At 35.2% G+C, this 22,259-nt stretch overlaps 2 protein-coding genes across 5 annotated transcripts in view; both read right to left on the bottom strand.

Annotated features, from left to right (window-relative positions):
• Positions 1 to 10,596, bottom strand: part of LOC144436352 (RWD domain-containing protein 3-like) — a 45,721-nt gene extending 35,125 nt beyond the window's left edge. For 2 of the 4 annotated variants that reach the window (XM_078125135.1, XM_078125132.1), the window contains exon 1: positions 10,400 to 10,596. Coding sequence is in view for 1 of the 4 variants with exons in the window: in XM_078125131.1 (XP_077981257.1) it covers positions 10,404 to 10,479 (76 nt within the window). In the remaining 3 variants the exon portion in view is untranslated. The remainder of the gene's footprint in view (positions 1 to 10,399) is intronic. The other 2 variants (XM_078125131.1, XM_078125133.1) reach the window with 2 other exon arrangements.
• A 3,121-nt stretch (positions 10,597 to 13,717) lies between these two features.
• On the bottom strand, positions 13,718 to 15,650 carry LOC144436971 (polycystin-1-like protein 3). The gene is made up of 2 exons (XM_078125839.1): positions 15,634 to 15,650; positions 13,718 to 14,270 (listed from the first exon to the last, which is right to left on the bottom strand). Exons 1-2 carry the CDS (start codon positions 15,648 to 15,650, stop codon positions 13,718 to 13,720), a joined length of 570 nt encoding a protein of 189 aa, XP_077981965.1.
• Positions 15,651 to 22,259: the final 6,609 nt, after the last annotated feature.

The raw sequence follows: 22,259 nt of genomic DNA on the forward strand, positions 1-22,259 counted from the left end.
AATTCTGAAGACAACTCTACCATACACATATACATATCGACCTTGACAATCCCAATTTTATCAGTCACCCTGATGATCGCTGAGGAAGTGTGAAACTTTGAGTAATGACTTAGAACATCCTTATTCTTTCCTTATTCTATGCTCTGCCACTAACATTGTATCAAGCACTATATATAAACTCAATAAAGTCAGTGGAGTAAACAGTGCTCAACACACATATATATATAAATTAAATATATATAAATGAGAACTGGATGGTCTCAACAAAACTCAATCAAAGGGTTTCCAAAGTTCTGACTTGCTTTCGCCTTAACAGACTACAGAGCATCATCAGGTAGGTGAGAGAACAACAGTAATGAATGCAAAGGAAATCTTGGGTGTGAACAGCTCTGTGCAGTACAAAAGAAAGGTGTTAACAAAGGTAGAAATGTGACAAGTGAAATTAACAGTTAGGATCTCAGTAAACAGATAAAGACACTTGGTTGAGTACAAGTACAAGAACATTACAATAAAAATTATAACACTTAGGATGTCAGACAGACTTGAGGCGTTTCATTATTCAGTCCTTTTGTATTTTGTATTTAAATATGCATTGGGGAACGCAAAATATTGATGCAACCCAAGAAATCGCTGTGCGTCAATAGTGTCAAATTGACTTTAGAGGGCACACTACTACATATTTCATACTCTACATGTCAGTCGTATTTGCTTTGGCTGAACCTTTTTCTGATTAAAATCAAGTAGGCCGTCACGCTACGTATGAACAAAAGAAAGTGGTCACCTCTACATATGCACCTACACCAAAGGTGGTCATTGAATGTGTATTTTAAGAAAAGAAGGCGGTCACCTATGACATAAAGACAAAAGAGAACACAAAGAACAAGTACAGTAGATGTGAAATATAGTAAATAAAACAAACAGCTTTCTCCTACATCAGTTTTTAAAAGGACATAGGCCGAGTTAATACATTTTCTGACGTGTAATTTGTACTGTCAATTGAAAGCTGCCTACAGTATCCTACTACACTTAAACTGAATCATATTTAATATTATTATTGAACAACTCTTAACTTATTGTAACATCTGTTATTTCCCTCTGCTCTTTGTCATAAATTGAAAAAAAATTGTGAAAATTTCTTTCACTGCTGCTAAAATTGTGGACCTGCCTACTCTTGCTCTCTCTAACCTTACTGATCGTGCAATACTGTGCAAGGCACATGTGAATTGTGATTGCAGTTGACGATAAAAACATCCACTTAATGCATATTTTGATATTCTCCCATCTGGTCGAAGATACCATTCTTATTTAAATGCTCCAAAGTTCGATACAGAAATAGTTTTATGCCATCAGCCATTAGATTCCTAAATCGATGCTAAGCTGTATTTGTGTTTTTGTGTAGCTTGTCTTTGTTTTTACTCACCCTTTTCAGGGATTCTGGTGTATATTGTTTTTATTTATTCTGTTGTGAGCTGTAAACTATGTATCCTTTGATGACTAATAAAATAATAATAATAATAAAGCACTTATTATTTGCAAAATTCAAACATTACATTCAGACATAATACATATATGCCCTATACAATTCAATCGAGAGTGCAAGCATCACATCCCATGCAATAATTTTACGCAAAAGTCAAATATATCAAAGCTGTAATATTTACTATGTTCAGACTACAAGTGTGAGTTTCACTCTGAGGTGACATAAAGTAGTAAATCTAATAAGCTGGATTTGGGACCCATTCACACTGAATGTTTGTACCTGACACAGATCACATACCAAAGTCATTCCATATTAGCATAGCCTTCATTTGTTCCAATCATTTAGCAGCAACCCTGAACTTTAACCCTGGAACGATCCTTATCTAGGAAACTAAATACACTTACGTAATCAAATGGAATTTTGTGTCAGACACAAAAGATAAGTCAACTCTAAACCTAGTCTATCTGCTAGATCTCGGATGTTCTTCCTATACAATACGACACATGACCGAACATCGCTATCGAGGATGGACCATCCAAGGTCTAGCAAATGTCATATCTGCAGTTCAGGATATAAATAACTGCCAATCAGAGAACCGCATTAGTGACAAGTACAAACAGAGGACAATGGCTAATTTTTCATGCATATTCATCTTAAGGAGGGGGCTTGTAAAAATAACCACCAATGCGTTAACTGTAATGTGTGAATGGCAACGTCTACACACTCATCAAACTCACAATTACCATAAACCGATAAGACATAGTAGTAATGACGTAAATGTGTTTGTCAACACCTGCATGCAGAGATTGAATATATTAAAGTATATTTATATATGCATACATGGCCGAACCCAAAGCTTTTGTTTTTAGAGACGCTTTTAAATTATTCATTGTGTTCTTATGCTAAATTTTTGTTGTTGTTGCTCTTTTGCTAGTCTTTCTTATTTTGTAATGTTCAGACCACTGAGACATGTTTGTGTAGTGGTCTTTAAACAATAAATTATTATTATTATTATTATTATTATTATTATTAATGTAATCTCAATGGAATGTCCGGTCTGAAAATGACATTTGCTAGACTGTTCGGGCAAGCCCTCACTGCGAACTTCGTTCGCTTACAGTATCGAAAGAAAGCCTGAACATCTAGCAGCAAGACTACTTTTAACCCCCCCCCACCCCCCCTTGCACCTGACCTAAATTTAACCCGACTCAGAGTCGACATTAACTGTTCATATTTGGGTTTTTTTATGTTAGATTGTTAGGTAAGACTTATCCAGGGGTCGACTCAGAGTCAACTCAACTGGCTAAGTGAAAACTACTTAATTATTTTACACCACTCACAGCTATAAAACTGATCAAATTATTTTATTTTGACGAAGTCGTGATAGGTTATTTTTTAATCATATAGGTTTACAGATACAAGTCATCTAGTAAATGACATCTAGTTGAAACTTCAATGTAGTGTGGGGGATCGAGTTAAAAGATACAAAAGGTTCATTATTTTCCATACATATAACAATCATACATTTGGTGCTAAAGGACTGCTGTAGGTATGTGTGGCACTATTCACTAGATTTCAACCTATTTAACCCTGACAAAAAACATTGCATGTTAGTTGTATAGCACACATTATATATACCTCCTTTTTTTTCATAAATTGTAGGAGTACAATAAACACTGTACGTGTATTGATGATGGGCCCTCAATTAATAACTCTTTTATTGAGAGTAACTCTACCGTGTACAAAAGGTGTGGGAAGACCTTTTATATGTTGGTGATTCAACACTGCCATATGGTTCCAAATGAACAATGTTTTCATTTTTCAACGAGTTATTACTGACCCCAATTATAGACGCTTGCATATGATGGGATGAGAATTCAAACATACCCAGTGTGAGGAAGATGGATGTAATGTAAATCAAAAGGAGCGAATAGCTGTACTATTTTTATTACATGTCCAGTGAGTGTTATTAATTATAGTGGAAAATATGTATTCATCTATAATCCGGTTATAAAATTGCCAAAATTTTGACAGCATCTTGTTCAAATCGAGATTTAGAAAAGGTTCACCTTAGTCTAATTTTCATAAACCTGTTGCCAGTTATAATATCCACTGCGGTTCTCTCCATACAACACCATGTATTCTATACACACAGAGTTTACCTGTGCTACTCAGGGGATGGTTGTCACCTGACTGTACCCTGGGTTCACCAGGAAAATCTCTCCCCGGCTCTCATTGATGACCTTCAGTCTATGTTCTATAAAATCACTCAAAATCAAAGAGGTCAACAAATCTTTCCATCATTTCAGGATTAAAATGTTATTTCAAATGTAATAAAGACAAAACAAGCCTGAATCTAACAACATAAGTGACGTCACCTTACACAATGCATCTTGGAACTGGAAAATCAACTATTGACCATCATCAGGGCAATAAGTAGTTCATTTGCTTGGCAAGTGTCCCAAATGTTCTTGTCAGAAACAATGGCATAGATTACATATAATACATATCACTATATTATATTTAAATGGACCTATCATATACATCGTTAAACATGTAATGATGTGTATTATTTTGTAAACATATTTCTAGTAAGACGGTGTTGTGACAAACTGAGCCGATTTTCCAAATCTTAAAAAGAAAAGACTTAAGAAAAAAATTAGTTTTTTTATCATTAAAAAAAAAAAACTTTTCAAAAGGAGAATCCTGCAGCCCTGTATCCTTAGTTTGATTTCTTTTAAAGTTATCTGCCTTTCTTTCAAACTAATGGATATACATTTTAAAAATGGGTAAATTTTTACATTTTTGTGTGAATGTGAAAAAAATTCTAACTTTGATGCCAAAACATTGAAATCAGGTGGGTTTATTTATAGAACACACTTTTTGGCAATTTTTTCTTTAAAAATGTTGTCCTGAAACCAATCTTTTTGTTTGTTGCTCCTGCTGAACACACATTTCAGTCAAAGTTTATATATTGTTTTCTCTTTCTAATGAAATGAATTTCAATTCAATTCCATTCAATTCAAATTCAAACGTCAGTGGGCCATAATTACACAATTAGATATCCTTTCATTCTGTCAAAGAAAATATAAGTGACCTAAGGGGCCTTATCACTTGTTGTCTTTGACTCAAACTGACAAAACCCCTTAAGTTATGAATACTTTCTTTGGCTGAATAACAAATAATATTGGGGACTGATGTAAAATCTATATACTTGTGCAAGCATAATTTATGAAGAGAAAGAAGAGTAACGGCAACTTTGAGCACTTTTGAATCATACTTCCACCATATTTCCAGCATTGCAGAATGAATGATGTATACATGCATTGTCATGATATGGATTGACCTGGATATAAATACCATACATTTTGTTCAAATGCACTCAACTTGTACCTAGTATTTCACTTTTCAAATATGATCTATGGCTGCGTTGGCCTGACAGATCCAATCATTGCTTCCCCTTAAGAAGTAACGAGTGGTTACACTTAAGCAGAACAAGGACTATAGATCTTTTAGACTCTGAGTTGACTGTGTATCAACTTCAAAAACTGTACAGTACACACATGACACACAGCCAACACATTGTATAAAAGTGGATGAAAATTTTGAATGATTAACATGTACAAAAATATATCTCACAAGGATTAACTGGGTTTTTTGTGTGATTGTGTGGCTGACTTTTCACGACCAAAAATTGCTGTGGGCTACAGCTATTGTGATCTTAAAAATAGAACTGATTATAGTTAACCTTCTCCCTAAAGCTGTCGCCAGTAAATTACAAGACAGAGTTGGTATGCTAGATCCACTACCAGAGGGCAGAGCTCTACAAAGTACAACAGATGTTGGTACATGATTAAAACACTAGTATAGCTTTTAATCTAGCAAAGAATCCCTACTTGAGATCTATATTAAATTGACAGGGGCCAGTGTTTGCTGACCTATCTCAGCACTTTAAATAATTTTGAAAATGACACTTTGCCCCTTGGAATAACCATGTAAAATGAACATGGCATATCAAACCGAAATGAGACTGTCCACCCACGTATGAATACACTATTATATTATACTTCCTAGTGAAGTGCCTGGAATCCCAGCAAAACCTCTAGGGTTCCCCATCTTTCCATGTTGGCAAACACGGTTCCCTCAAGCACAGTTTAAGTGCACCTCTAGGGCATTTTGAAATGTTTTGAAAGTCCACTACCTTATAAAAATATTTTCGATTAGCTATGTAGTATAACACAGGTTACAATTACACAATATCTAACATGAATAGAACCATATGTTTTGAATTGTACATGTCTTAGGGCGAAAGTACAGAGTTTAAATGTAAAAGCAGGGTACAAGTTGTGTCATTTAGCCCTACCCACTGTCTTCTCTCATAGTGCTGGCTATTGTGACGACATGTTGTATCATACAGACTCTAGAAATACCAACTTTCCTTGAAAACTTCATAGCTCTTTGTATACCCTAGTATACATTTATTTCAAAATTCATATGCTGCATGTCATGGCGTTTAGTACTACAATGTGTATCTATTTGTAGGAGGTTAAATGCTGCAGTCAATCATCGATTCTCACCAGTCAGTATGACAGGGAATAGCTAGAATATGTTTGTGATACTAGTATTTGGCAAAATACAACGGTAGCCAGTTAAATAATACGACAGAAATCCATTACACGCAAGTGCAAGCGTACTTGAGGTATTTGCACAAGTGCTTGCAGTGTTCTCTTTACCTGTATGCTAGTGAAAATGCAGCAGAAAACACTGCAAGCATGAGTGCAAATACCCGTAAGTACCCACACTGGAACTCATGTAGCATATGTTTATCTCAAATGGCAAATTTCCATATAGATCATAAAAATCAGACAGCATGATCACGCGATTTCGTGTGTAGTGAATGATTGCATCCTCATTTGCATATCATTTGCATGCAGGTATGCAATAATATTTTCAGTATTGCACTGCAGTGAAAATACCACTAGTATACATGTGCACCAGTGCAAGTAATCTCTGGTACAGATGTATAAAAACAAAACATTGTCTAGGTCTGGCTCATTGCTACATTGTATGTATGGCTCAATAAAAATTACATTTTCTATGCATTAAGCTATCACTGTCAGCAGATTGTTGCAAAACCCTATACATTGCAACAATGTATACTTTTTCAGGGTGTCAATAATTAAATGTAACAATTGTTCCTCAATTGTTGACATGCCAGATGATAACATGTAGCAATATTAGTGCAAATTTTGCTCCCCCCCCCCCCCCCCCCCGATGATTTGTTTCAACTCCACTGACTTCCATTGTATACATTACAGCTAACAAAAACCAAAGTAAACCCCACTTCTTCAAAAAGTGTCAGCTTGTTCTAGAGGCATGGTGGATTTACAATGACGTGTAGTTACGGTACACATATTTCTTACTATAAAACTAGTAATGCATTAAACATGCCTTTTGTTTTTAAGTTGATGTACTAAAAGCTATTTGTTGATGCCTTCAGCCTGACATATCAATATTAACTAAAGTAAATCATTTATGACCAACCACTTCAAATTAAAAGCACATAATATTTATACAATATAAATGTAAAATATATGAACATACATAATGTAATGATGTGGAGTTCAATCAGTTCTGTTTCCATAGCAACAGCTATCTATTTACCAACCTAATTCAATGATGTCTTCATTTAAATAAATTTGAATATTTCTACATACTTTATGGAGCAATGTACTTTACACCTACATATTTTTGCCACTACACTTTTTTTTTCTCGATTTTACAGTCTTAGAGGACTAGGGCTAGCAATTTCAGAAAGTGGTAGCCTAAGGATGGTGATGAATAGTCCTATATGAACTGAAAACAGAGTTCCTCTTTTGGTAATATTTATGTTATTAAAATACTTTCATGTCTGTAAATCTTCCATCCTTTAAATCATTGCATAAATCAGGGGTAGCCTGAGTAGGCTACCAGCTACAAATTATGGTAGAACAAGAATTGGTAGTTAATTTCAAGCCCTATTCCATACATACATACATACGTACGTACGTACGTACGTACATACATACATACATACATACATACATACATACATACATACATACATACATACATACATACATACATACATACATACATACATACATACATACATACATGCATACATACATGCATGCATACATATATACATACATACATACATACATACATTCATACATACATACATACATACATACATACATACATACATACATACATACATACATACATACATACATACATGCATACATACATACATACATACATACATACATACATACATGATACATACATATACATGCATACATACATACATACATACATACATACATACATACACACACACACACACACACACACATCAGGTAGAATAGATGACACGACAGGGAGACAATAATGTAAGCTAATCTACATCAACTTATCATCATCACCTGTATATCATCTACCTGTTGTCATTGGCAACAGAATAACAATAATAACATCTTCCTAGGATTCCCACGGGACTATTATACAACAGTAGTCCAGGACACAACTATATTTACAAAACACTTTTACCTTTCTTGTAACAGGCACATTATAGAAGGTAGCTAGTGACAATAGGAGGCATGAAGTTCATGATTATGTCCTATACATACTAGGAATGTATCACTGCATTTGAAAGAATATCACAACATCTTGTGACACTTGGAACAGATATCCTTTTCTTTCACTTTTCTGTGGTAGAACATTCTATGAAGAAAATGCTACAGCATTGACAAGATTGTTGTCTTCTAATACAATGGAACCAACATCCCTTTTCACTTTTCAGAGAATGATGGAACATTCTTTGTTGAAAATGCTGCAGAAAAAAATATATCCTCTTCTTATACTTGGAAAAGCTATCCTTTTTACTTGTCAGTGGTAGACCATTCTTAGGGAGAAAATGCTACAGTATTGACCAAATACTGTCTTCTGACATTTGGAACTATTTCATTTTTCTGAGCAGGATCATTTTTTCAAGTAAATGCTGCAACTTTTAGCAACTGGCAAGACAGCTGTACACTAAGTTGCCGCAATTTGTAACAGTGACTTTTCCCCCAGCTGCACTAGTTTACATGGGTAATGTCAGTACTGTGAGAACACAATGACAATGGACCAATTTGTTGGTTCCACTCTACTGCCTTCTAGTTTAGACTGCTGCCTTTCCACAAAGAAATGATACAAAACTTTCCACTTTCTGCCAAGTTTTGATGGTGGTCTCCCAAGAAAAGCTTAGCAGCTGCAGAAACAGAGTGAATGCCACGAATAATGCAACATGTTTGAAGTTGTGACTTGATGCATTGCATGTTTATGCTTCAAATAGTTTCATGAGACAACCAAAACCATTAACCCGGCCCTTTGTAACTTGTTATTTTTTTTTTTTTTTGCTTAAATGAGAGGTTTGAAATAGATTTTTAACTATGTCATTGGTTATCAAATCACAATAAAAGCCTATTGCAGAATGTTGTTTCTTTTGTGAACTTAATGAAGATGGGTCTATTAAAACTCCACTTCTACTGAGGTCTTTTTTTTCTTCCTTTTTTTAAAGATTAATAGATTTTTTAAGATTAAATTATTAATGAAGTCTAATTTGCCACTATATTAGATGAATACAACAGAGGTATTGTTATAATACATCCCCGGCAAGTACAATGTGGTCGCTGACATTTATCACTGACAAGCAGCAAACGCCATATGTTTCAAAGCCAGCTGCCATACGTGTGTATATATACATACTGACCACACTTCACACCCACCCGACCTTCTTAACATACTACAAGTACAAGCTGTTCCAGTTTTTTTTAAAAAGATAAATTGTCTAAAGAGCCTCACATCAGAGGTCCAATTTTACATTCAAACTGTGGTTTACATGCTAAAAAACAACAAGTCATTGAGTCAACCTTATTTTTCTAAATACTATTTTTTTTTCCCTATGGTAATAAATCGACTTACGATGAAATGACACTCGCAGTCGTCAAGAAAATTGATGACTAACATTTAGTGTACTTTAATATTAATTTCACAGAAGAAATAAATAATAATACCAAAAGACTTAGTCATGTTGTATGTACGACGTATTTACATATGTTAAAACGGGGAAAAAAAGGAATTTGCCTTTTTGCTATTTGTATGGTTTGAAAAAATTAATATTTTATAATTGAATAGTAAATTTTTAGTAATGTATATCAACAAACTTGCCAAATGGAAAACACTCAACAAAATAAAAAATACTGTGAAAAATATATGCATCGTTTTATACCGTATCAAGGCACCTAACAATTTAGCAGAGCAGAGGTATTGTTGGAAGCCAGGTAAAACTGCGTGGGAGTTCCATAGCATGGGCAGGCAGACACGATTCATTTGCAATTGCATTTAAAATCGTATTCGATCACGTTGACGATCACGACTGAATATGTTTAAGGGGGAAAATGTCACTTCGTCAGCCGACAACACAAATTCTCCGGATCTGAAAGTTTTATGATTGTACAAATATACGAAAGGAAGTGATTGAATAAAACGGAATGATAGTTTGGCCGAATGAATGACATACTATTTCCAGGTAAAGTGCTACATTCGGAAGAATGGGTCGTTTTTAGGCAGAGTTTTTTCAACACTGTACACTTGTGTGTGGGTGGCTAACTGTGTGTAGGAGGTTGAGAAAACAAGGAGGCGAAAAAAAAATCGATGATTTATTACACAAGACAAAAAGGTTTTCGACACGGAGAAACTATCTCAGAACACTAAAGCACATATGTACCGTTATTCGACAACAGTATATTTTATTCGATACTTGTCTGGGTTGAGGAAGAGTTCAACTGGACAGTCGGTCGCGACCACAGCACGAGGCTGGATGGCGCCCACCTACCTGTCGCATTCAGCATGATAAACTCGCCCTCCGAGCAATATATGGCCATCAAAGCATCAACTTCTGCCTCCACCATCTTCTACCTGTGGTTAGCGGGTGTGACCTGGAGAAAACAGAGAACGTACCTCCCACATTTCGCGAACAACAGACCACAACATTCACTCACAGTCTAAATCTTCGGCATGACTTGTCTACGTCATCGCCGTGTAAAGTTCCAAACGAAAGTATCGGTAGTCATTTTATTGATGGCGCTATAACTATCAAGACAGACTGATCAGTCAGAACAAGTAAAGTTATCGGGGAAAAATGATGAGATTCTATTTAGCTCTGCAAATATGTGCACTGAGACCACACCTCTTCGCCCCCCCCCGCTAATTTTGTTTGTTTTTTAGAACCTTTAACACATGTCACTGAATCACAAATTCAAGACACAAAGTGATATCAATCAATACACTTTATTCAAAGAGGGTAACCCAGTTGGCCGAAGCCAATCTTCCCAAGGGCCCCCTGAATAAAACTACTATTAGGAAATATAAATTACAAAACTGTACAGTGTGAGGACATACAATAAACAACAAAAGTGGCTAGATATTTGTCATAAAATGTTAGTGACAGCCACATGATACAACAGACCGTAGTCTAGGTCCATTTCTCAGTCAACTGGTATTCCAAAAAATTGTACTAGAAACATTATTTTTTTGGCTTGACCTTGTTTTATACTAAAGACGGTTTTGTAAATACTTAAAAAATATGAATTAAAATACTCAAAACACAAGCTATTTAGACACTTGAAGTTAAAAACACTAAAGAATTTCTGTATGTGTATGTGTATGTGTATGTGTATGTGATTGGCAAATATTCGTAGAAATTGTCAATAATAATTTATTATAAATTCCACCGATGGTATCAAATAATCTCCTGGCTGTGGGTACGGGTGCATCTCTGTCGGCGTCAAAGACGAATCTTACGGCTACTTAACTGTAGTTAAATAGATTCGTTTTGCGCCAACCTCAAAATGTTTTTGTTTTTTTAAATGCCAAGACAGTAACATATACACAAATAATTTATAGAAATGTCAGAAAGACTTTGTAACTTTAATTGTTATTAGTTTTGACTGTAATATGTATTAATCTAGTTTATGTACAGTTTCTATGTACATTGTAGTGTTTTTTTTCATTTTGGTAAACTTTAGGGGGGGGGGACAGAAAAATACAGTAATTTTTACCAGATCAAGGCGTTATTTGCTCCTTCCGTGTAAGGGCTAAGCGTATACTGACCGAGTTAACATGATTCCATAGACATTTTTCCCAAATAAATCACACAGTCCCTTCAATATATTAGGTCAACTTCAAAACACTAGCATCAAATGCCGATCGCGTGGTTACTTCCTACACAGTGGATGCCTGTAACTAGCTGCCCGAGGCGTTTAGCAACACAGAGCATATCTGATTCATTATAGACATAACACGTACAACAATTACAAGTAAGAATAGTCCAAGTACTTTTCGAACGGCGCGTTTCCTTGCCGATAAGCAGTACGGGAAATGAAATGAAATGAAATGACACTTAGCTTACTGAAGACGCTTGAGTGATGCCAAAAAAAACGGCCTGGGGGAGGGAGGCGGGGATCGCCCTCACACTTCCGCGCACACCGTGCCCCATACACGGCAGCCGCGTTGCGGGCATTTTTCCATTCATGACACACCCGGAAACGAAATGTTCCCATTCAGTAGACAAGAACTTATTGAAGTTGGATGATTTATTTGTGGGAAATGTCCAAGTATGAGAAATGTGTGATACTCCAATGAGGAGTTGCTATTGCTACCATGCATGGTGGTACGTGATTCGACTTTAGTCATTCATATCGTTGTTAGTGTTTTCATCTCAATGACCGGAAAAAAAGTTCTGTGGTTAATTACTACGTATATTGATCGTATTGTTAGCTTGAATTCTACATGAGAAAATGGTGACCTTCTGTTTCATGACTGATGTTTTGAAAGATGTTTACTTCCACAAATATCTCTTTCCCTTTCTTCACAAAGAAATTAAGGTCTTCCAAAGTTTTAAAATAGACGATTGAGATTCACAAAATGGACACCTTGGATATGACAAACATGCCAACAACATATCACGGCGACACGCAATTAAATAGCGCCCTCTATTGTCAATTACAAAAATATTAACACACTTGTTTTCACTTTCAATGGATATCTTCATGAATATATATACACATTAAAGCTACAATATATATAATAATAATATTAGGGACAAACAATAATTTTGTCTGAGGTGAAGTCAGGGAAAACTTAACAGATGTTTGCCCCAAAAGCGTTCTGTTAGATCCATTAAACCGGCAAGGCGTCTGTACTATAGTAACAATTACCAAGTTTGCCACGAAGTCAAATGATCTGAAAAATTGTTCAGTATATTAACTTATACTACGTCTTTGTCAGAATTTGCTTGTATCAGAATCACTGACACCAAGTGTTGAAATTTCACCCTACAATGTTCCCCATTCATTCATAGTGGCTTTATCGGAATTCATCAACATCGTCTGGTCTCTGTGGTTTCTTCAACAACATGAATATCAAGGCAATAACAAAAGCCAACACAAGTGCCTGTAAACGTGTAACAAGAAAATATTAATTGGTATCGAAGGAAAATAAAGTTCATCTGGACAGTTTAAGATAAAACATGGCTGATAAATGATGAGAATATTGGCTCTCTCTCTCTCTCTCTCTCTCTCTCTCTCTCTCTCTCTCTCTCTCTCTCTCTCTCTCTCTCTCTCTCTCTCTCTCTCTCTCTCTCTCTCTCTCTCTCTCTCTCTCTCGTCTGATATGTATGTCCGTCACCAAAGCTATGCTGATGGATAGATCACTTTAAAATGACGCGTGGATGAGGATTTGGTATTTATTTCGGATTTTTTAATTTATAAAGTAATGTTATCAAGGCTTACATGTTTGTAACAGTACTCAATAAATTGCAAAAGATTTATAAATGTGTAAAATGCGTCAAGTTTTTAGCACATTTTTTAGCTTTTTGCGATGTATTGAGTTACAAACACAGAATTTGTCAATATTGCTTTCCATTGATTTTTGAAGTAGGAATCATGATAAAGTTGTTTTGTAAATTAAAAATCCCCAAATAAATACCACCAAATCCTCATCCATATGGCCACTTTATAATTGTTTAATACCACGATTATCTTGTAAGAGACATAAATACCTACCTTGACTGGATCAGCAATCGCAACAGAGAAAATATTGAAGTGAAATATGTTGTCAGCCATGTCTTCGATACTTCAGGACCCCAATCTAGACTGTACGAGACGACAAAGAAGCAGGACAAAAATGCCGACGAAAAAACGATACACCAGCCCAAGCTGGACTCAGTGGCGGCTTAGGGGAATCCTCGTTAGTAGTCTCGTCTGTGCTGTGTTCTTGTATCGGTGTCACTGTATTGTACCGTCTCGACTTCAGGAAGAGTATCGGCATCAGCATAGTCGCTGGCATGGTGATCAAGGAGCTAATAAAAGCGATGTACAAAGTACCGAGTGAAAATCTTAATGGACCTAGGGTGACCACCTTTGTCGCGTCTACTCTATCTGCTGTATTAAAGAACATAGCATTTGTGATCATGGATAGACACAGGGCAGCTGTACAGCACGACAGTCTTTGCACTCGGGTAAAGTTACTCGGCAATGGTCGGCTGAAGAGTGAACCCCACAGGTAGTCATCATTTAAGCGCACATTGTTTGAAAAGAGATGACGGAAACCAGCCAATTGGCAACCATCGGATAGTGATAAAATTCGCTCCATCTGTTGACCCTTTTTGTCACCAAACCATTCATAACAGACAAAGTGATATCTGAAAGAAAGAATTATAACATTAAAAAAAAAATTTTTTTGCTAAATTTGATTTATTTGTCTCAAATAACACAACGCAGTAGAAATTCATAGCGGGTTGTCAAAGAAAAAACTCTGAATAACAGAAAATCTGGTTCAAGCATATCATTCAACATCCAGTTTGAAAAAAGTCAACAATATTCACTATCTGAATTACAGTATACAAATGCAAAATTTGATGTCTAAATATCTTAGTTCAGGACATGGGGCGTGTAGTCCTACAATTTCTTAGATTGTTGTTTTCCTTGTCTACAGGCTAAATATAACAATGTTTTGACTTGAATATATTTCCCTAACGAACACTTTTAGTATAGAGCGTATATTGATACATTTGTAGTAGCAGGATTCGTGTGATATTTTTTGAAAACAACAACCTAAAGCAATAATGTGTGCCCCTATGGTTCAGGACTGCTCATGATTATAGAAGAAAGTGGTTTTTTTCATATTCCGTTTACATTTATGGGCTCCATACACAAACATACACCTCAAAAGATTTTTTGTTTTACTTGGTCACACTGTCACATCAAACATACACGTTTATAACCTGGATTGATTATAGTCAACGCGTAGTGATCGCAATACAATTATTCGTTGAAAAGTGGTTACAGTTTTGTTATATCAGTTATGCATTGTTAGCCCACTATTGGCCTCATGCTAAAAAAAAACAGAGGCGTGACCATTCTTGTGAGACCAAAATAACATTCGAAAAATTTACGTTCAATGAACATTGACTAAACCATAGACACCAACGTTGGTGGAGGGTCTATGCTTAAACCTAAACAAGCGGATTTATCTGGTTTGTGTGCATTTTTTGGACATAAAGTATATGTGTCTCACACCACGTACTTTTGTGGCAATAACTACACGTCACTATACTGTTCATTTAGCCAGTGTTGAGCACTTAACACACCTCTATTATAGGGGGGGGGGGGGAGTTCACAAAAGATCAACTTTTCTAAAGTACATAGCCCTGAAATGTTCCTTGCAACTCAATGACTGAATAAGGTTTGAAAAAGATGAATGAATTTAAAAAAAAGATGATGGTCCTTCCTCGGTGGGCAGTGCTTAGGCTGAAGTCACACACTAACTATACAGTGATTCACGTTTACCACAAATCACTAAACGACCTGCGTTTACCTGTTCCCTACAAGACCGCCCTCTAGGGGTCAAAACACCATGACCATCTCTCCGCATGATCTCTTCGTGTGTTCAATAACGCTAAGAAATTACATTATCCACACATGTGTATACACAACAACAAACTACCATACGTTTTTCGTGATCAAAAACGAATTAAGTATCTCCTTTACCAATAATATTCTTACCTTTCTTTTGAATGCATTTCAACCACCTCTGAACGTTCCATAAACCAGGGATCGCACAATTTATCCACAGTTCTGCATATTCCAATTTGCATACATCTCAATGGCCCCAGGTGATGTTCTAAGGACACCACAAAACTACGGACACTTCCTGATCTCAGTTTCTATCGTATGAATCAAGCACGAGAACAAATGACAATGAGAACTGGGTTACAGATAAATTAGATTTACACTTGCTGCAAATGAACCATTTAAAAAAAATATATATTTTGTTAAATATAACGACTAGTGTAACTCTCAACATTGTAAATCATAAGGTATATTGAATCACCTAATACTCGAATGAATAACAGTATACGGTTGACCGGACACTACCTTTGAATGATATTAATTACTCTATCACATGCTATGTAAATCCATTTGTTATTCCACAGGTCAACAGAGTATGACGAAGTTGTTTTTTTCTGCTCAGGAGAAGACACAAGGGAGCCTTCAGTAATTACAGGGGGGGGGGGGGAAGGTGGAATCAGGCCCGTGCTATATTGCGTAAAACATTACCATCCCCCGACTCCATTGTGCTAAAAAGTGACCCCCCTCAATTTCCGTTCTCTACATAAAAATATTTAAAAAAACAAGGTGTAGATGCTCCCAGAATCAATAGTTTAATGGATTTAATTCCCAACGCTGCCACCACTGTGAAAGTTTTAAAGGTATTGGTTATTTCCCAACTATTACCACCTTTAGTGAATTTGTGTGAAATCGGCACTGCATTAATCAATACCTTTGTGTGGATCTCATTGGCTGAGCTGTAGACTAGAAAATTTACTCCCAAACAATAGATGGGCACACTCCAGATATTGTCGGGACTGAGGGCAACATCTCCACAATAGTATCCCTGATAACTTACAAAACTGTTCCTGTTTTACTCCTGTGAGACCCGCTGTGACTTCTCTCCTCACATCAAACCTGACAATTAATTAATTATATGGTTGTCAGCAGCGATTTGATTGCGATGTCACAGAAGAAAAAGGTGATTGGACCAGGCTAATTGGGAACAGACGTAAGGCTGGTTTTAATATCTTAACTGCATTGTTTTATTCATAGGGGCAGAGAAAATTCATTTCCACCTATCCGGGAACACGTGATCTCTCTAAAATAGAGTTGAACAATGTGGTAAATCTTATTTCGGAGGGCTCCCATATAGTGGCAAGGCATTGTGGGAATTTAATAAGGATAGGAGCTTCACGTCCCCCATTGAAACAATTCCCCAGACTTTACTTGGAAAAAGGAGTTCGCGTTCGCCTAGGCGAGACGAAGTAGTCAATTGATACCCACCTTTAAACTTGTCCAACTACTATCCATGGAAAATGTAAAGCAGGTTTGTAATTTAGGTAGATATTTAAAACAGGCAGGCATCCTACGTTCTGTGCATATATCAATATAATTTGTATCAGTACATTCCTCAACACGTTTCCTTTGTGACGTTTTTTTTTTCTAGTTCTGTAACTGATGAGCAGAAATTGCTCAAAGTAAATAAAGAATTGACATATTTTTACATGCTGTGCCTATTCATCCAACATTGTCATTTTTTGTTACCCTAAACCCTTTGCATTCTTACTTCTACATCTACACTATACGGACTTACATGTACATGTATATGACCAGTCTAATACAGAGCTTATTGTTATCTGTGACTGTGATAACTCTCGTAACTCACTATGAAAGTTATTGGCGTTACAGATCAGCGCCATAGATATGCTACTATGTATATGGGGGGGGGGGGGGGTTAAGCTACTGACGTCACAGATCAGCGCCATAGACATGCTACTATATATGGGGGTGTGGGTGGGGATAACCTTTTCAATGAAAACGAGGACTAAACCTCACTGAAACACCACTCCGACCAGTAAAAACATAGCCAAAAGACTTATCTTTGTATTACTATCTCAAGAAGTTCTGGACACGGTCTATGGGCTAGTAAAAAAACCGGCTAGTAAACAAAAGAGAACGGTGATTAACGATTGAAATTTGATGATATTGATGACTTCCAATTTTGTCTGAGTACTTACATTGTGTAATAAAATGTTATAGCAGCATACCTACAACAAAAACGAGAGCCATATTTAATATTTAATATTTTTAATCATACAATGTCAACAATGAATGAAAGAAATTGATGAATAACGACTGAGGTGACGTTGTAACAACATATGCTACTGAATGCTGTATTATTATAATAACATAATGTATGCAAACAAGACGGCTATATCTATTGACTAGCTAGGAAATAGAAACCTAGTACAACATATTTCAAACTTTGTATAACCCATTTACAAACTACTCGTGGACCTGAATAAGAATTGACAATGCTACTCTAAGAGTGAATGCACATTAGCACACTAGAAAGTTGTAGAGGAGAGGGGAGGGGGGCGGGGTAAGAGCTTGTACTACATCTACACATACATACATACATACATCTATACATCTATACATACATACATACATACATACATACATACATACATACACACACACATACATACATACATACATACATACATACATACATACATACATACATACATACATACACACACATACACACATACATATATACATACATACATACATACATACATTCACACACACATATATACATGTAGACATACATACATACATACATACATACATAGAGACAGACATACACACAAACATACATACATACATACATACATACATACACACATCCACCCACCCACCCACCCAGCCACACACACAGAGACAGACATACATACATACATACATACATACATACACACAGACAGACAGACAGACAGACAGACATACATACATACATACATACATACATACATACAAGTCTCAAAAGAGAAGGTAAATGACAATAGATATAATTGTATCTCTTCAGTTTGGTTTTATTATTCATAAAAGACAAGAGTTACAAAATAGCTTGGTATTATTTACAAGTATTTCATCTCTTCATTTTAGTAAGTAATTATGTACAACCACAGTTATTATTACATTAACATACAAAACTGTAAAGTTACATATATTCACGCTTTTTAGTTCTTGCTAACCCCATCATTGGCTTGTATCAGCAAAAACTAAAATCTGTACTATTACACAAATATGGTACATACATACATACATACTCAATATTTTAGGCCATTGAAAGAAAAATACTTGAGACATTGAGTAAAAGTCAATTTTAAGTAGCTAACTGTACAAAAAATGGAGACATTAAATAAGACATGCTAATTTTATGCAAATAAAATAGATGAATATTTAGGTAATAATTGTAAATTTCTTAAGAACAGCTACAAAAATTGACACACAGCATTGATCTGTGTCGAATAATAAATGAGGTAGGATATGAAAGGGTAGGTTTTAATTCATAAAGCTAGGGAGTCAACATTGGATTTTTCACAAAACTAGGAAGTCTGAAATGCAAGTAACTGCTGTTGTTACCATGGTTATAGCCAAACACAAATCCTTTGGAAATAGTCAAAACACATTGTATATTGAGGATGGTTTCCATGGCAACCCATAAATGTTGTGAATGGCACACAAGTAAACAATTTAAAAATATATCAACTTGAAGTACGTTGTCTCACATCAAATGTTTGTTGACAACAAAAAGCAAAAAAAAAAATGACACTGAAAGACAAAGTTATAGATTTTATCATCATTCAAGATTGTCTGATTCTGAACACAATTTCACACTGGTCAACAAAAAAAAGCATTGCTGTGACCTTTGACCTTGATATCAGGGAGTTTGGGCATCATCACATGCTAGCTATTGTATAGAGCTTTGCTTTGGTTGATGCACATTTTAAGCTACACGTTAAATAAATTTCACACAAAAACTTAAATGTGATCCATGTTACATTTCATAAACATGTCTCTGTGTACTTTGTAATCAAATCTGAACTGAAAAATATATCCCAAATGATTGTCATGGCGGTTGGTCATTCTAGCACAACAGAATGTCATTTTTGCTTGACATCACAACAATTTTTGGTTTTGTTTTTGTACATACCGGTATTCAGTACACAAAGATTATTATGATCATAGTTGTATGAAACAGAGACTGAAATCTACGTGAAATCTACATAATTTTTTTTTTGTATTTTTTTCCTTGATCATATCGTTAATGTGACAAAAAAAGCCCTGTTTTTCGCAGAATAAACATTCTTTCGTGTGTTTTATCAGTTATAGAAACGCAACAACCTCTGTTAGGATATATTGTTGCCATAGCAACATGTATTGATTCTTAAATCAGAAGACAAATGCACTAAATGCAGAAACAATCGCATACAAAAAGTCGTTGTCAGTCTCAGAAGGTGTCAAAAATGAGATCAATTACAATGAACAGTCTGCAAAAAACTCTAAATAAACATATCACTGATTTCAACATGGGAGGTAGACTTGGGATAAATCATTACATGTATGTGAAAAAAGTTTGAAACATTACAACAAGTGTCGGTTCAAAAAAAAAATTAAAAAAAATTAGTAATTGTGTCATTACTTTTTATCATTCTGCCAAGAATAAACAAGTACTGGTATCTAGCTTTGGAAGATAAATAAGCAACTAATTTGACATGAACTAAAACTGAATCTGATTCAAGGGAGGCATTAAGTAATCAAATTCAATTTTAAGACTTGAAGCATCAGTATGAACGATTTTTTTGACAGAAAAATCACCGAAATTTCAAACAACATGGAAAAAACAAAATAATACTCCAAAATAATAGTTCATTGACTGAAATTTATTTTAGCTATTTTTCTCATTTTTGATTTATCATGGTACATCTGAAGCATCAACATGAATGATTTTGACAGAAAAAAAAAAAGAATTGTGTAAGATATGTGAAAAACAAAATCAATCTTCCAAAATACTGTATTTCACTATACAGTCATAGTCATCACTATACACGTAGAGATTCATGAAAAAAACCCAAAAACAAATGCAGTGATTGAAACTTAAATCTATCAATTAAAAAGTTGTTCATTTCTTTCTATAACTTTCCTGTATGTAAATTTCATTTCACAGTGCACATTATATGTTTTAATTTTGAAATTTTCAAAAAATGGTTTGTGATGGTTTATATATAAACTAGACATTGTAAATTGTTGATGTATACAAGCAAAGCCTCTTTCCATATCAAATGATATCCTACAGAATATGTTTGCCCTCTTCATATTTTCGTAATTTTTCTGATACAAATTTTCCGTTTTCGTCAAATATTTGAAAAAAAAGGTTAAACTCTGATCAAAACAGTACCCTTTCACAAAGTCTTTCCTTGTTAATATTGTTTTTGAAGGCTTGGTTTTAGCATATATGAATATTCAAATTTGAATATTTGATTTTGATTTCAGAAATCATGGTACCTCTCCACTTTAAGTATTGGGGCACTGAAGAACACAACAGACTGATAAGTGAACATCGTAGGTGGAGCTGCACATCATCGGAGGTCTCCAGACATCTATCCACTCCCAGCATGCAGTGCTCTCAATTTGTTTGGCCATAGGTCATTCCCAGCATGCAGTGTCCTCAATCTAATCAATATGGCTGCCTTTAGATTATTCCCAGCATGCAACAATAAGAAGGCTACAAAAAGCCCATCAGAAATGGCAGGTTGTATATAAAGTATGACTTAGGTTGTTTTGCAATGGACACTTGAATGGAAGAAGCACATTTACTAATTCAATCAGTTGTATTACATTACTTCAAAAACAATGCCTGGCTCTGTAAATATTGCATACAAAAACCATAGCTTATTAATTTGAACACACACACACACGCACACAAGAACACACAACCTCCCCTCACCTCACACACTGGAGTTGTAATAATCAGTTGTAAACATACTATTGGTTACATTTACCACACAAAGTGACTGATATGTTATTTTTGATCAAAATTTGTTTCATTTTTTTTTTGTTCGGGCACTTTCATATCACAATAAAGAGTTCATTATCCTGACTTATAGTTAGTTAGTAACATGATTTGAACTTAATGTATTAGAGGCATGAATTATTCCAATCAACCTATGAGATGTAATCTTACCTCAAATTGAGGTTTAAGGGTAATAAACCAGTTCAGGTAATCAAATAGTTTATATATATAAATCAAACAGTACAGATAACTAAATAGATGACAATTCAATGGCTCACATACCTAAACAGTTCTGATAATCAATATGATCATGTAACCAAATGATTCAGATAACCAAACAGTTCAGATAACCAAACTGTTCAGATAACCAAACTGTTCACATAACCAAATAGTACATATAACCAAACAGTTCAGATAACCAAATGATTCAGATAACCAAACAGTTCTGATAACCAAACAGTAAAGATATCAAAACTGTTCAGATAAGAAATGGTTCAGAAAACCAAACAGTTCATATAATCAAACAGTACAGATAACTAACAGAACTAAGTTCAGATAACTAAACTGTTCAGATGACTACATTTCAGGTAACCAAACTATTTATATAATCAAACTGTTTGGATAATCAAAACAGTCTGAAGTAATGACAGAGCTCATTTCTGAGATAAATATTGTTCAGATAATGAACGTTTAGACATTACAGTACAGTGTC

The sequence above is a fragment of the Glandiceps talaboti genome, chromosome 6 (genome assembly GCF_964340395.1).
Source record: "Glandiceps talaboti chromosome 6, keGlaTala1.1, whole genome shotgun sequence".
In the NCBI taxonomy this organism is placed as follows: Eukaryota; Metazoa; Hemichordata; class Enteropneusta; family Spengelidae; genus Glandiceps; species Glandiceps talaboti.